Source organism: Tenrec ecaudatus, chromosome 5 (genome assembly GCF_050624435.1).
Source record: "Tenrec ecaudatus isolate mTenEca1 chromosome 5, mTenEca1.hap1, whole genome shotgun sequence".
In the NCBI taxonomy this organism is placed as follows: domain Eukaryota; kingdom Metazoa; phylum Chordata; class Mammalia; order Afrosoricida; family Tenrecidae; genus Tenrec; species Tenrec ecaudatus.
The window spans coordinates 107,108,952-107,125,536 of NC_134534.1; the positions used below are offsets into that span (position 1 = coordinate 107,108,952).

At 40.2% G+C, this 16,585-nt stretch overlaps 1 protein-coding gene across 2 annotated transcripts in view; it reads right to left on the minus strand.

Annotated features, from left to right (window-relative positions):
- Positions 1–1,376: 1,376 nt before the first annotated feature.
- The window catches only part of IARS1 (isoleucyl-tRNA synthetase 1), a 154,125-nt gene continuing 138,916 nt past the window's right edge, over positions 1,377–16,585 (minus strand). For both annotated transcript variants that reach the window (XM_075549828.1, XM_075549827.1), the window contains 3 exons: positions 12,517–12,660; positions 11,764–11,916; positions 1,377–1,534 (listed from right to left, as the gene is read on the minus strand). In XM_075549828.1, coding sequence (XP_075405943.1) covers positions 1,452–1,534; positions 11,764–11,916; positions 12,517–12,660 — 380 coding nt within the window. In that variant the 3' untranslated portion in view covers positions 1,377–1,451. The remainder of the gene's footprint in view (positions 1,535–11,763; positions 11,917–12,516; positions 12,661–16,585) is intronic.

Consider the following 16,585-nt stretch of genomic DNA (forward strand, 5'->3'; position numbering starts at 1 on the left):
GAGACATCAACCAGGCCCAAAAAGCAGAAGCACAGCCAGCGGTGTGATGGAAGGATTGTGAACGCCAACAGCCAAATCCTAAGGAGGGAACACCTTAAACTGTGAACACCCAGCCGTGGGAGTCCACAACCCATTGGCGGCGCCGCACATGGATTAGGCCTCCAGGGACTCTCCTCTGACCGCAGACCAGAGCTAGGACTAGCTTTGCTGTCATGCAGTGTATAGTGGCTTTACTTTTCTGCATGGAATCCAGGATGGGGAGCACTCTAGAGACAGTGGGTGCACTGAAGGTTTCTTAGGGGGTACGGGAGGGGAGGTAGGGAACTGATAAAACGGAGTACAAGAAAGAAGTAAATGTTCTAAAATTGATTGTGGACATGATTATACAACTCCTTTTAATATGACTGCTGTAATGAATGGTATGATTTGTGAATAAACCTGTTTTTAGATCAGATCTATTATATGAAGCACTAAGTAGGAATGCATGTTTCAAATGGTGGAACCAAAACCTACTAGGTTTCAGGGTGTAGAGGCACAGCTTCCTAGGTTTTAAAGGACGGTGGCCCAGGTGTCTAGATTTCAAAGGGTAAAGCAATAGTTTTCCAGTGTTAACTGCTATTGTAAGTTCATATCAACTCAGTGACCCAGGCAAATGGAACATCTATGTCATTTTGACCCAGCCTGATAAAACTGTTGTTCTAACCAGTCTCAAAGTTGTACTATAATCTGATTTTTGTTCTAATCAATCTTCCCTTTGTCGTCTTTCAAAGGTATCAGACTTACATTATACTTTGAAGGATCTCAACACCTCCATATGTAATTTCTCCAAAAAGGTTTTCATAAATCCTCCCTGAATAAACTTTTACATATATAATTTAGTCTTGGTCTCAGTTTGAGGATTCAAATTATCATGAGAAGCAAAATCAGACATTTAGAGCATCATCTTAATACAAAATTTTTTGTGCTCTTCAAAAAATATAATTAACAAGTTTTATTAAATAACTAGAGAAAGAATTACATCCAATACATTTATTATGTGAAAGAAAAACTTATTGTTAGATTTACTGAAACTTAAAATATTCCACTGAATTGCCCAGGAAAACCCAGGTAGCAGAAATAGAAAAAAGTCCACTGTTGCATGTGGTTTCATTTTAATGTATACCTATAAGGTGCTATTTCAGTAACTTCTATTTTGAGAACCTAAATGAGTTTGAAGTGCTGAGGTTGATAACTTTGCAACCATTCTTCAATATGACTGCACAGGTGTTTAAGGTTAAATGTTCCTATTACTGTGAGATGTCAATACTTGATTAATCAATCTAGTTTGAACTTTGGGCCCAAAGCAGCGTATTATAAATATACCAGAAGAAAATACCTTCATGGTATCTCTGTGTTTATTAGGGATGGTGTAACATAGGGAAAAGCTGACTGACCACATTTATAGACACATGTTAGACCTCTGCCGTTGTTGGTAATACAGAAACATACACAGTCTTCATATTCAAAGTCTTCATGGGGATATCCTCTGTAATTTCTAATAGAAATGGAAAGAAGATATTTTTAAAAAAATCAATGTTCTGCCATTGAAGACAAATACTACTTTAATCATTAACCATTAAAAATTTCCTCCACTTTACTCAATGACATTTCTTACATCCATAAAAAAAACCCCACAAAATGGCCTAGTAGCAATACCAACCCAGAAGCAATAAGTGTTCTTGTACCAACATTTCATAGTGTAAAATACATAAAAAGACTATGCTAGAAGGTGTTTATCAAACATTCAAGAGATGATGTCAAACCAATTTAACAAAAAATGGCTAATATGAATACATAAAAGGAGCAGCCTGGACAGTGTAAGATATGAAACAATAATAACAATATATTAATTGGAGGCATGGGGGATGGAGAGGAAAAAAACTTATTACAAGGGCTCAAGCAGAAAACTTTTTGGAAATGATGACAACACATGTACAAATATGCTTGATACGATTGATGTATGGAATGTTATAAGAGCTTTAAGAGCCAACAATAAAAACAAACAAACAAAAAACAGCTGACTAAAATACATCAAATAGAGAATTACTCAAAATGGAAACAAAACAGAAGAGAGTGACTGATTGACTAATTTTTTTCTTTAAATTATCCCCTCACTGATCCATGGCGCTACAGGGGACAGCACCAGAGACACAGTGTGGGAATTGCGCCTGACCTGATCCTACCACACCAAGGCAAAGCACTGGGGCAGTGCAGCGGAACAGCAAGGGAATGGAGCAGAAAGGTCCCCAGGGAATGCTGAAAGTGGACTTTGGGGCCAGGGCGTGGTGCCCCAACAGACTGGACTGGAAAACGCTCCTAAGGGCCAGCAAACGATCCCTGAACTAACTACAAGCTTTTCTCTTGTGAACTGTTTTGTTCTGTTCTTTGTCAGTGGTTTGTTTTTGTTGTTTTGTTGTCTGGTTGTATACTGTTGCTTTGTTTTCCTCTGTCTTGTTTTCGTGCATGTTAGTGTCTCCACATGTCTGTCTGAATAGGACAGGCTGGATGAACTATCTGGATGAAAAACAACGGGACCGACAGTTCCGGGGGGACTTGGGGTGGGGGGGTAGGGGGGGGTAAGGAAGTGGTGTTAACAAACCCAGGGACAAGGGAAAAACATGGGACCCCAAATGGTAGAGAAGGGGGAGTGGCAGGCCTGGTGGGAAATGATCAAGGGTAAGGTTGCTTAGAGAAGAGGTATACTCTAGCCCAGGTGGCGACGAAGCATGGTAGTAGGGCAGGAGGAAAGTCAAGGGAGATGGAGGAAAGAGCTAGGAGTCAAAGGCATTCATGGAGGTCTAGACAAAGACATGTACATGCAAATATATATGGGAGGATGGGGAAATAGATCTATGTGTCTATATTTATAAGTCAAGTATTAAGGTGGCGGAAGGACCTTGGGCCTCTACTCAAACACTCCCTCAATGCATGAATACCTTCTTTTATTAAATTGGAACTCTATGATGCTCACTCTCCCGACACAACGGCTGGAGCCAAAGTGGGTGAACAAGTAAATGTGGTGAAGAAAGCTGATGGTGCCCGGCTATCAAAAGAGATAGTGACTGGGGTCTTAAAGGCTTGAAGATAAACAAGCGGCCATCTAGCTCAGAAGCAACAAAGTCCACATGGAAGAACACACCAGCCTGTGTGATCGAGTGGTCCCGAAGGGATCAGTTACCAGGCATCAAAGAACAAAAAATCATATCATTGACTGCACACCTCCATGATAGGATCGCTGAAGACAAATGGGTGCATAAGCAAATGTGGTGAAGAAAGCTGATGGTGCCCGGCTATCAAAAGAGATAGTGTCTGGGGTCTTAAAGGCTTGAAGGTGAACAAGCGGCCATCTAGCTCAGAAGCAAAAAAGCCCACATGGAAGAAGCACACCGGCCAGTGCGATCACGAGGTGCCAAGGGACCAGGTATAAGGCATCATGCAAAAAAAAAAAAGATATAAGTGTGTGTATGTAGGTGTATATGTGTGTATATGTATATATGTATGAAGGGGGAAGTGCAGAGTGGAGACCCAAGGCCCAAGTGTCGGCCAATGGAGATCCCCTCATAGAGGGGTTTAGGAGAGGAGATGGGTTAATTAGAGTGCAAGGTAGTACCGATGAAGAACACAGCTTTCCCCCAGATCCTGGATGCTTCCTCCCCGCAACTACCATGATCCGAATTCTACCTTGCAGGGCTGGATAGGACAGAGGCTGTACACTGGTACATATGAGGGCTGGAGGTACAGGGAATCCAGGGTAGATGATACCTTCAGGACCAAGGGTGTGAGGGACGATGCTGGGAGAGTGGAGGGTGAGTGGGTTGGAAAGGGGGAACTGATTACAAGGATCCACATGTGACCTCTTCCCTGGGAGAGGGACAGCAGAGAAGGGGGGCAAGGGAGACTCCGGATAGGGCAAGATATGACAAAATAACGATGTATAAATTACCAAGGGCACATGAGGGAGGGGGGAAAGGGGAGGGAGGGGAAAAAAAGAGGACCTGATGCAAGGAGCTTAAGTGGAGAGCAAATGCCTTGAGAAATGATTGGGGCAGGGAATGTATGGATGTGCTTTATACAATTGATGTATGTATATGTATGGATTGTGATAAGAGTTGTATGAGTCCCTAATAAAATGTAAAAAAAGAAAAAAATTATCTTTTAATCATTTTATTGGGGGCTCATACCATTCTTATCACAATCCATACATAAATCCATTGTGTCAAGTATACATTTGTACAGTTTTGGCCATCATCATTCTCAAAACATTTGCTTGATATCAACTCCTCATTTTCCCTCTCTCTCCCCCCCTCCTTCATGAACCCTTGATAATTTATAAATAATTATTACTTTGTCATATTGATTCACTAATTTTACAGTTAATTGCCTACTAAGGGGTATTTTGCTTCTAGCAAATCCTGAATTCAAAGAAAAGCAACAGCTATCTCCTCAGTCAGTAATCCTGTCAATGAAAATACTCCTAAAGCTTCCGCTTTAATAATTAAAAGAGGTCTGGAAATGGTCTTTAGAGTCCACTGGAACAGGGAACAAAGTTTTCTTAAAACTTTAAGCAGGGGATTTCTGGCAAGATGGGCAATGATTAACACACACCAATGGGTCTTCCCAGAAACTGAAGCAAGAGAGTTATAAGAGGAGCTTCATAAAGATAAGTAGGAACAAATCCACTAGGCTTTGAGGAGCTGGGGAATTTTGGCTTACCACAGTAGAAGCTGGCTAGGGTTTGACCTGACCTACCCCCACCACTGTCTCAGCCAGAAGAAGGATCATTTGGAGCAGGCCCAAGGGCTTTATCTTAACACATCCAAAGCTTGCTGCCACCTAAAGTCAAGGTTTAAACCCTTCCAGGCCCAAGGTCAAGAATCAAGGCTCAGCTATTTTGTTACTTTTGTTTCCCTCTCATCTCTCTGACCCACCAAAGTCTGAGAAGGCTCAGTTTTTTTTCTTCCCCCCCCCCCCCACCTTTTCTCTCACACGCCACCCCTGACCATTTGGCCTCCACCTAGCTGGGAGAGCTCCACCCTCTGTAGCATAATCCGAGGCTGGGGCAACCCAGCCCACACTATTCTAAGGGAAATCCCACCCACCTGCCTATTGCAGGGCTTAACACTGTGTCTGGGGAAATCCCATCCACCTTCTTCTAGGGGAAATCTTGGCTGCATACTGGGGGAGCAAATACTTGTCCTCTGTGGTATAACATGACTGAGGAAACTCGCTCCCTCTTGCCTTAGTGCCTCACGCAGCCTAAGGCAGCTTGGCCAACACTAGTCAATGTTCCATGTTGCTTTGGGATCCTCTGCCCAACCTCTCCAGTAATCTCCCTGACCAGGGCAATTCTGTTCCAAATTTTTGGTGCTTTACATCAAAGAAGGCACACCTACCAGCCTTCTGTGGCACTCCTGCTGCAGCAGCCACCCCTGTATGCCCAATGAGGTGCCCCTGGCTGCCGTGGCCTCACGGGTCAACAACCACACAACCAGCGACCCCTGAGAGAACCATACAACTCGCTCTCCACATAACAGAATACTGGTAGACTAGGGAAAGAGTGAAGCCACAGGAGGATAAAGTGGTAGGCCAATTCCATAGTGCAATTAGTTGTGGGCAGTTTGAAGAAGCATTCCTACAAGTCTCCAAGAAAGAGCCCAATACTCTTCGACTCTGGAAAATGGCACCTGGCTCCTCTGAAAAAAATGCAATGCAAACAGCAATCAGCCACACCGACCTCAACAAAAAACAGGAGAAACAAAAGGCAATGGCAGAAGATGTCCTGAACATAACGACATGCACAGAGGAAGCAGGCATTGATCTGCCACAGAGAAAAATTTTAGAATGCTGTTTGAAGTCATACAGGATATGAGGGAAACAATACGGAAAAAGGATGAAATGATAGAGGAGATAAAGACCATACACCAAAGGGAAATACAAGTGCTTAGGTACGATATAACAAAAACCAGTAGCAGACTCAGGGACTTCATCAACCAACTGGAGGAGGCAGAGAACTGTACCAGTGACCAAAAGCAAACGAAAAAAAATAATAAGATCATCAGAAAAGCTGAAGAAAACCTAAGAGTTATGTCTGATGCTATGAAGATGCACAAAATCAGAAAAATTGGATTACTGGAGGAAGACAACAAAGAAGTCATCTGCAACGAAAGTGAGCGAATTTTTGGAGGAAAAAGTTCCACAGTTTAATGAATGAAAACCAGGAGTCCATCCAGGAGGCTGAGAGAACACCAGCTACACTGAATCCCAAGAAGTCACCGAGGCACATAATAGTTAAACTATCCAACTTTGAGGAAAAGGAGAAAATCATGAGAAAAACTAGGGAAAAACAAGCAATCTCATATAAACGTTCCCAAATAAGAATATGCTCAGACCTATCAGTGGACACTATGAAGAAGAGGAGAGTGTGGAGTAACATATTCCAAAAATTAAAGGAAAATAACACAAACCCAAGAATATTCTATGCAGCTGAATTATCTATCATAATAGATGGATTAGAGTCTTCCCAGACAAGGAAAAATTCAAAGATAGGGAAAATAAGAAAACCATGGAAAAATTAATGCTGCTAAAAGTTGGTTCTTTGAAAGGATAAACAGAATCAGCAAACCGCTGGCAAACTTAACCAAAGACAAGAAGGAACAAACTTCAATAGCAAGGATGAGGGATGAACCGGGGACATTACAACAGACCCTACTGAAATCAAAAGGATAATTACACAGTAAATTGAAGGACTGTACTCCAATGAATTCAACAACTTGGAAGACATGGACAAATTCTTGCAAAAACAACCCCTCAAGACTATCCCTGCTAGATATCAAGAATCTCAACATATCCATAGCAATAGAAGAAACAGACAAGGTAATCAAGAGAATAGACAAGGTAATCAAAGCCAGATGGCTTCACATTAGAATTCTCCCAAGCATTCAGGGAAGAATTGACATTAATCCAGAAAAAAAGGCAAACTCATGAACTCCTTCTATGAAGCCAGTATAACTCTTGATAACAAAATAATGCAAGGATTCCACAAGAATCAAGAAGTACAGACCAATATCCCTAATGAATATTGATGCAAAAATCCATAACAAAATTCTGGCCAATAGAATACAAAAGTATATAAAGCACATAATTCACCATGACCAAGTGGAATTCATACTGGGGATGCAGGGATGGTGCAACATATGAAAGACCATTAGTATCATTCGCCACACTGACATGAAAACTGTAAGAACAACATGATAATAATAATAGATGCGGAAAAAGCATTTGATAACATCCAATATCAATTCATGTTTAAGACCATCTAGAAGACAGGAATGGAAGGAAAAGTCCTCAATATAATACAAGCTATATATGAAAAACCAACAGCCAACGTAGTAGTCATGGAGAAAAGATGGAAACACCACCACTGAAAAAGGGGACTAGACAAGGATGCCCCTTGTCCCCACTACTATTTAACATCGTACTGGAGGTCTTAGCTAACAGCACAAGGCAAAGAAAATACATCAAAGGTATTCGCCTGGGAAAGGAAGAGGTGAAACTATCGCTATTTGTAGATTATATGATTTTATATATGAAAAATTCAAAAAGCTCCATAAGGGGAGTACTGGAAGCAATAGAGGAATATGGCAGAGTGGCAGGATACAAGATACACAAACAGAAGTCTATTGGGCTGCTATACACATCAGACAAGATCACAGAGGAGATAAAAATGGTGGTACCCTTCACAATAGCCAAGCACAAATTGCGATACCGAGGGATACGCCTTACTAAAAAAACAAAAGATTTGTACAAGGAAAACTACAGAACACTATTATAAGAAACCAAGAGTGACCTCAACAAATGGAAGAATATCCCATGCTTGTGGATTGGAAGACTCAATATAGTAAAGATGTCAGTTCTTTCCAAGGCACTATATAAGTTTAATGCAATCCCGATACAATTACCATCATCTTTCTTCAAAGAAATGGAAAAACTGATTGTCAACTTCATATGGAGAGGGAAAAGAGCCCAGAATTCGCAGAGAACTCCTCAAGAAGGACACAGTGGGAGGCCTTCCTTTACCTGATTGTAGCACATATTACACAGCCACAGTGGTCAGACAAATGAATAAAAAAATCATGATCCATATATACAATGGAGTACAACACATCCCTGAAAAGCAGTGATGAACGCATAAAGCACATGAGAGGAACTGGAGGAAATCATGTTAAATGGCGTTAGCCAAGCACAACATGAGTCTGCTGAGGTAAGCTTAAAAAATGCAAAAGGGGCATAGGGAAAAAGCTACTATATATAAACATTCCTGGGGTGAGTACCAGGTAATGTGGCAGGGGCCAGAATAAATCCAGGATTATGTATGGTAGAGAAATAAAAAGGAGGGAGCGGGGAAGAAAGAAGAAGACATGGGTAGCAGGGGAACAGGGCACTAACCCATCCAAGGAGAGGGTATTGTTTATACCCTCCTTAAAGAGGGACCAGACTTCACTTCAACCCAGTGCTCCAAGAGGTGAATGTAACATACCTGCATGACGCAGGGAACCAATACAGAGGTCTGAGAGGCCGGCCCCAGTCCCAACTACATCCTGCAAAAGAATTGACTGCAGAGGACAGCACTGAAGCTACAGCTCTCAGGGAGAGGAAGAGAGAGTGGAACACATCCTTGCCCACCAAGCTCTGAGGACGTTATTTCCAGTCAGAGCAGCCAAAGCACAGAGAGGACCATAGGGCCAGCCACACTACAAGACACAGCGTCCCTCACTGACCCATAGCGCTAGTGGGGACAACACTGGAGACAGTGTGGGAATTGCACCCTATCTGACCCCACCACACTGAGGTGAAACACTAAAAGTGTGCAACTGAACAGTAAGGGGAACAGAGCAACAAAGTCCCCAGGGAATACCAAAAACAGACTTAGCACCCAGGGAGTGGCACCCCATCAGCCTCAACTGGAAAACACTCCTAAAGGTCTACAAATAGACCTTGAACTATTTATAGGCTCTTATTTGTCATTAGTTTTCTTTTGTTGCTTTGTTTTGCTCTGTCTTTTTTGTGTATATCATTATCTCTGCAGGTCTATCTCGATAAGATAGGATAAACAATCTGGAGGAGAAAACAAGGGACTGACGGTTCTGGGGGGGACATGGGAGAGGGGGAGGTTGGGGGAAAGGAAGTGGTGTTAACAAATCCAGGAACAAGGGAACAACAAGTGATCCACATAAGTGGTGAGGAGGGTGTAGAGGGCCTGCTAGGACAGTATCATGGCAATGTAACAGAGGAATTTCTGAAACCCAAATGAAGGCTGAGTATGATAGTGGGAGAAAAGGAAAGTAAAAGGAAATAGAGGAAAGAACTAGGAGGCAAAGGGCATTTGTAGAGGTCTAAATACAGGCAGGTACATATGTAACTATATTTATATATGATGGGGAAATAGATCTGTGTGCATATATCTATAGGTTTAGTATTAAACTAGCAGATAGACATTGGGCCTTTACTTGAGTACTACCTCAAGGCAAGAGGGAGTACTTTGTTCTATTAAACTGGAATTCCATCATGCTCACCTTCCTGACATGATCACTGAAGATTAAGCAGGTGCATAAGCAAATGGGGTGAAGAAAGCTAATGGTACCCAGCTATCAAAACATATAGCATCTGGGGTCTTAAAGGCTTGAAGATAAACAAGCAACCATCTAGCTGAGAAGCAACAAAGCCCACATGGGAGAAGCACGAGATGTTGACAGGATCAGGCATTAGGCATCAAAGGACAAAAAATCAAATCATTGTGAAGGAGGAGTGGTACAGAGTGGAGACTCAAAGCCCATCTGTAGGCAAATGAACATCCCCTTACAGAAGGGTTGCAGGGAGGAGACAAGCCAGTCAGGGTGCAGTATAGCACTGATAAAACATACAACTTTCCTCTATTTCTTTAATGCTCCCCCCCACTATCATGACCCCAATTCTATCTTATAAATCTGGCTAGATCAGAGGATGTACACTGGTACAGGTAAGAACTGGACACACAGGGAATCCAGGACAGATAAACCCCTCAGGACCAATAATGAGAGTAGAGTTACCAGGAAGGTAAGGGTAAGGTAGAGGAGAAAGGGTAACTGATCACAATGATCTACATACAATCTCCTCCCTGGGGGACAGACAAAAGAAAAGTGGGTAAAGGGAGACATTGGACAGTGTAAGACATGAAAAAATATTAATAGTTTGTAAATTATCACGGGTTCATGAGTGAGGGAGGGGGAAATGAGTAGCTGATATCAGGGCTCAAGTAGAAGAAAATGTTTTGAGAATGATGAGGACAACATACGTACAAATGTGGTTGACATAATGGATGGATGTATTAATTGTGATAAGAGTTGTATGAGCCACCGATAAAATGATTTAAAAATAAGAAAAATAGAAAGATAAAAAGGAACAGAAGAAACAGAGTAATAATGGCCAGAAAGTTCAGATAACATTAAAGACTAAACAACAAAAATCTATACCTAACAATATTATATTTAAACAATCTTGTGTTGTCCAAATAATAAATATTGAGAGGAGGCAGAAGGGAAAAAACAAACAAACAAACAAACAAACCCTTATTACTTACAGAGGTACAAAGATTAAGATGATTTTGTCCAAATTATAAAAAATGTATATTAATATGGAAAGAGGGAAAATATCAAGAGAACAAGAAACAGGGAGGATATAATGAAAAGAATTATTAAAAAAATGCCTAATGAAACTTCCCGAAAGAGGTAATACTTAAGAAAGAAGAGGTGACGTAGAAGTAGAACGGCAATTTCCGGTAAGTGCTGAAACGTACAAATTATGATGTAGAATATCTAGTATATGTGACAACATATGAGTAAAGGATGGTGTAGCTGATATGACGAAAAGGATGACTATTAGTAGAGGCCACAAAGAGAAGTTATTAAGGCAAATGACTCCAGAGGCAACAATCTTAGAGTGCACATACCCAGTGTGTACTATGGGTTACAGAAACAGAATGCAGAAGGGAGGAGTACAGCATCTACAGAGCAGCTTTCAAACAGTCATAGAAGCTCCGCTCAAGAAGCAGACGACAGGAAATTTGGTTTAAGGAACAGGAACAACAATAAAGGATCTGCTTATACTAGCTGTGTATTCCAAGTCATAGTTTTCTGAGTCATATAGTGAAAAATGATGCATCCCTTCAAGCTCTCCTCTAAGACAATGAGAAAATGCAAGTGAGCATATTTGATAAACTGTAAAAGGGAGGCACAATGTCATTTATAAGATTCTTTTAGGCTATACTCTTACAATATTCTGATAAATTTAATCTCTACGGAAGAAACAATTTTTGGAACAGCAGATACATTATTAAAATATACTTATGCGTTAATAAGCATTTATGTTTATTAATATGCCATTCTTAAGATTATTTAGAACCCAAGATTATTATTCTTTAAGTTATTATTGTTTTATTTAGATGCTATCAAGTCATTGAGTCAGCTAATACTCATAGTGATCCTATGAACAACAAAGCAAAACACTGCCTGGTCTTATATTATCCTTACATTTGTTCTTAAGCTTCAGCCCATTCTTTAAAATATGATGGTAAATTTCTGAAAAATGACATATAGTATTATTTTCACAAACAAGACAATCTATAATAGCTTGATTGCATTAAAACCTTTCAATATAAAATCAATTTATCATGCTCTGTAACTTCCTCACCATGTGTTAGAGTTTCATTCAGAAACAGCTTTAGCTTCCTGCTCCGAAGGCCAAATATCTTGGCTGCTTCATTCAGAAGACCTTGGTAGGTGAGTCCATTTTGCCCAAATGGGTTCTCAAGTAGAAGCATCCCAACGGTTCCCATTAAACATTCTGTTGTTAAAGAACAGGCTAGATTAGATCTCATGAATGTAACCCTCACCTCCTAGGTATCTAAATAGTTGGCTGGAACTCCACATAATTCCAACGAGCAATGCTGAGGCTTCTGAAGTACTACTGCACAGCACAGCCTCATACATTTCCAGAGATGATGAGAAACAAGGAACAAGTGCAACAGCCCCAGTAGCTTGACTAAATAGGCAAGTGAGGAGCCCTGGAACTTCAAGTAACAAATTTGCACCATGAGGACCCCAAAACACATATGAATCTTAAATGGCATAGCAATTTTCAGAACATTTTCCTAGAAAATAGTAAGGTGAAATTAAAATAGTTTTAGCATATAATTCCGCTTCATTGTGTTTTAATTTTTACCCTTATTTATTTACTCATTCATTTAATTTCCTGACCTTGGAGATGAATAGGAGCATTTATACCAAAATACTCTACACAAAGAACCAAAGAGCCAAATCACATATTTCAAATTGTTCCAGTAAACAGACTTGAAAGATATATCTTTCAGTGACACTGCACTGATGCCCATGATTCCACAATCTGATGGCTGTAGATATCCCAGGGTAGTGTAAGATACCATACCTTGTGGTACTGTGTTTAAGAGCTTTAGGTTGATATACTGACAGAGTAGAGTGCTGGGACTGTTGATCTTCGAGGGGGCTGATCCTGTCGTCACACAAAGTGTTTTCCCACTAAGACTAAGAAGGTCAGTTTGGTCTTTTATTTCTGAAAATGACAGGGGAAAAAAAAAGATGTTTTTTTTTCATTCTCAGGGCTACACATTTCAAAGGTAAAGCTGTTTATTTCATCCTACTATTAAAACATTATATATCTTTTTGTAGTTGTATTTTCTTAATTTATAAAAGAAAATACATTAAATCTGACTTATGAAATGATACAAATATTCATTACTACAAGGCAAATTGGTTTTCCCCTTTTAAAATTTGCTCTGATTATAGTGCCCCTTAAAACTTCATTAAAAACCGAAGCCTCAAACTTTACAACAAAAGACACCTTACATTAAAAATTGATGATACAAGTGAGATAAACAAGACATTTGACTTATAAACATGCTGAAATAAGCAAGACACATAATACATACAATTTCTTTTATTAAAAAATTAAACACTGTTTAGAGATGCATGTTGTTGTTAGGTGCTGTTAACTTCCTGCTGACTTAGTTGTTTTGGGAGTTAAAGTGTTTGACAATCAGCTACATCGTTATCCATTAAAGAGTTTTCATCTGCCATGCATTTCTTTGAAATTGAAGTCTTAGTGGAATGTTCAATTTTCATTTGGTACCATCAACTCAGTTATGACTCACTGCGATCATATGTACAACAAAATCAAATACTGCCCAGTAGGGTTAAGCCTATTATTGCACCTCGTGTGTCAAATCCATCTCATTCAGGATTTTCTTTCTCTCTAGCCCTCCACTTTGCAATGCATTATGTCCTTCTCTAGGGACTGGGTCCTTCTTGGTAACATGTCAACCACCATCATCATTTCTAAGAACATATGGTAATACTTCTTTCAAGAAAGATTTGTTTGTTCTTTGGCAATCCTTAACATAGTTAATATTCTATACCAATATCTTATGCTAAAGCAGCAGTTCTCAACCTGTAGGTTGCGGCCCCTTTTGAGGGTCAAAAAACCCTTTTACAGGGGTCACCTAAGACCATCGGAAAACACATATTTCCTATGGTCTTAGGAACCGAGACACTGCTCCTATATGTCTCCAGGGGGCTCTGTCCACATGCAGATATGCCCAAATACGAGTACCTGGCGTGATGACATCATCCCACCAACCCCATCACATATACCCCGTACAAATACGGGGGTATGTGACAGGGTTGGCACCATAATATACTTATGTGGACCAGTCACATATGTGCAGAGAGCAGCTACTGTGTAGAGAGAAGCAGTATTGGAGGTAAAATGACACTTCATGAATTATAATGACACTTCATGAATTATAATGAATTATAATGACTGGGTAAATGTAAAATCATATACTGTAAAATCATTAACTATGTTGGTTCTGGCAGGCTTGCCGGCGGGGTGGTACAGCCTCCACGGCCAGGTAGGAGGAAGGGCAGGCGGTGGTGGCACTCGAGGAGTGGAGCCCGGCTAGGGCGGGTGGGGGACAGGGGCAGCAGATCAGAGCTTTGTTTTCTTAAGTGCAATAAATCTATCAGGGAGCTGGGGCAGGGGGCACCCAGGGGTCTGGGAACCCTACTGCCCAGGCCGCCAGAGGCTGCGCCCCCAAGAGGCACTACAACCAGGGGTGGGGGGAGGGGAAGGTCCAGGGGGGGGGGCGGGGGAGAGACTGCTCCTGTTGGTGCACCTCTGTTCACACCTTTTCTAATAAACCAGACCTGGGTTCACAAAAAAAAAAAATCATTAACTACTGCAGTAAAAAATATCTGTACTACGGGAACTTAATCTGGATGTTAATTGGTCTTTTAATATTCAGCTGTGGTTGATGTGAATACTGCCCCCTTGTGATAGTAACAGGTATGTAAAAAAAAACTAAGAATGATAAATCATAGGAAACTTTAATGAACTGTATTGACTGAACTATGCCATGTATCATCTTTTGTATTATTAAACATTACAAACTGTTCACAGTTACTACCTGAGGTATATTAATGATGGCGACTTTAAAGATGAGTTTCTTTTTTGCAAACCTCTTCCAACAACTACTGCTGCACCTGTATTTGACACAGTTGGTTCATTTCGGAAAGAGCATAGATCTCTTGGGAAAAGGTTTGTGGTGTTTGCACAGATGGTGCTCCAGCTTTGCTAGGATGTTGATCTGGATTTCAATGTTTGGTACTGAATGAGTCACCAAAAGTCATAGGAACGCACTGTATGATTCATCGGAAAATATTAGCAATGAAGACATTGCCACAAGAATTACCAGAAGTAATGAAAAGCGTCATAAGTTCTTTCAATTTTGTAAACAGTCAACTGTTTTGGCAACTGTGCAATGAATTGGATGTGCTGAAAAATGCTGTGCTATTTTATACTGCAGTGAGATGGTTGTTGGAGGACAAGTTTTAGAACATGTTTTTAGCTTCGTGATGAACTCAAAACATTTTCCAATCCGAAAGCAAGACCGCAGTTTGAAGAGATGTAAGTGAACTGCAGAAAAAATTGCTTAGTTGGGTGACATCTTTGCCTTAATTTGTCTGAAAAGCTTCGATCATTCCAAATGAAACTTCAGCTTTGGCAAAAAAAAAAAAAAAAGGAAAAAAAATTTACATGTTGCCTTCCTTCTCTGCTTTGAGGAAAAAGACATTAAAATCAGACAAAAGGATTACGACAATTTGTGTGAAACAACACTTGCACATGCTTGCAGATGAAATTTGGTTGTACTTTCCAAATCTATCTGACACCCCTTTTGCACTTGCCAGAAGCCCATTCACAGTCAAAGTTGAAGATATTCCTGAGATAGCAGAAGCGGAGTTCATTGAAATTATTAACAGCGATGCATCGAGAACTTATTTTTCTACCATGCCAGTTACAAAATTCTGGATCAAGTGTTTGCAGTCACATCCTGTTCTGTCTGAGACTGGGTTGCACCTTCTTCTTCCATTTCCAACAACATATCTCTGTGAAACAGGGTTTTCCAGCTTGTTGATTATCAAGTCTAAATACAGAAGTAGACTTGTTGTGGAAGATGATCTTCGTTGTGCTCTTACAAAGACTGCCCCGAGAATTTCTGTTCTGGTGAGAAAGAAGCTATCTCAACCTTCACAGGACGCTGGTATTTTATACATACTGTCGCAAAATGTAGCAACACAGTTAACTGTTGTTACATTACGGCTGTTTCCCATGCTACACCCTGCTTCAAGTCAAAATTTCATTTATTTGTAATTAGAAATAAATATTTCACAATATATAATTATATAGTTTTGTGATTAATCACTATAATTATGTTCACTTCGTAACAATAAAAATACATTCTGCATATCAGATATTTACATTACAATTCATAGCAGTAGCAAAATTATAGTTCTGAAGTAGCAATGAAAATAATTTTATGGTTCTGAGTCACCACAACATGAGGAACTATATTAAAGGGTTAGGGCATTAGGAAGGCTGAGAACCACGGTTCTAAAGGCATCGATTCTTGTCCAGCTTTCTCATGCATATGAGATGACTGAAAATAATATGGCCAGGACCAGGGACATCTTAATTCTCAAAGTGAGATCTTTGCTGTATAACAAGTAAAAAGGTCTTTTAGAGTATATTTTCCAAAATGTCACTTGAGTGTTCAACTACTGCTTTCATGGGAGCTAATTTTGAGTTCAAGCAAACTGAAATCCTTGACAATGGCTATATTTTCTGTTTATCATGATGTTACTTAATTGTCCAGGTATGAGAATGTTTATTTTCTTTATGTTGAAGTATAACGCATACTGCAGGTTTTAGACTGTGATAGCTGCATAACAAGATTGTTACGAGTGTTCCTCTAATCCTGAAGCAGAGTTCTTCTCTGTCCAGCTTTTCCAATTACTGAGCTCTCTAAATGGGCAGAGTGTGGGAACAAAGACCCTAAAAAATGGATGGACAAGAAGACTGATTCTTTGGATGTCAACCATACTCTTCCCACACTACTACTCTCCCTGTCCAATAGATCACT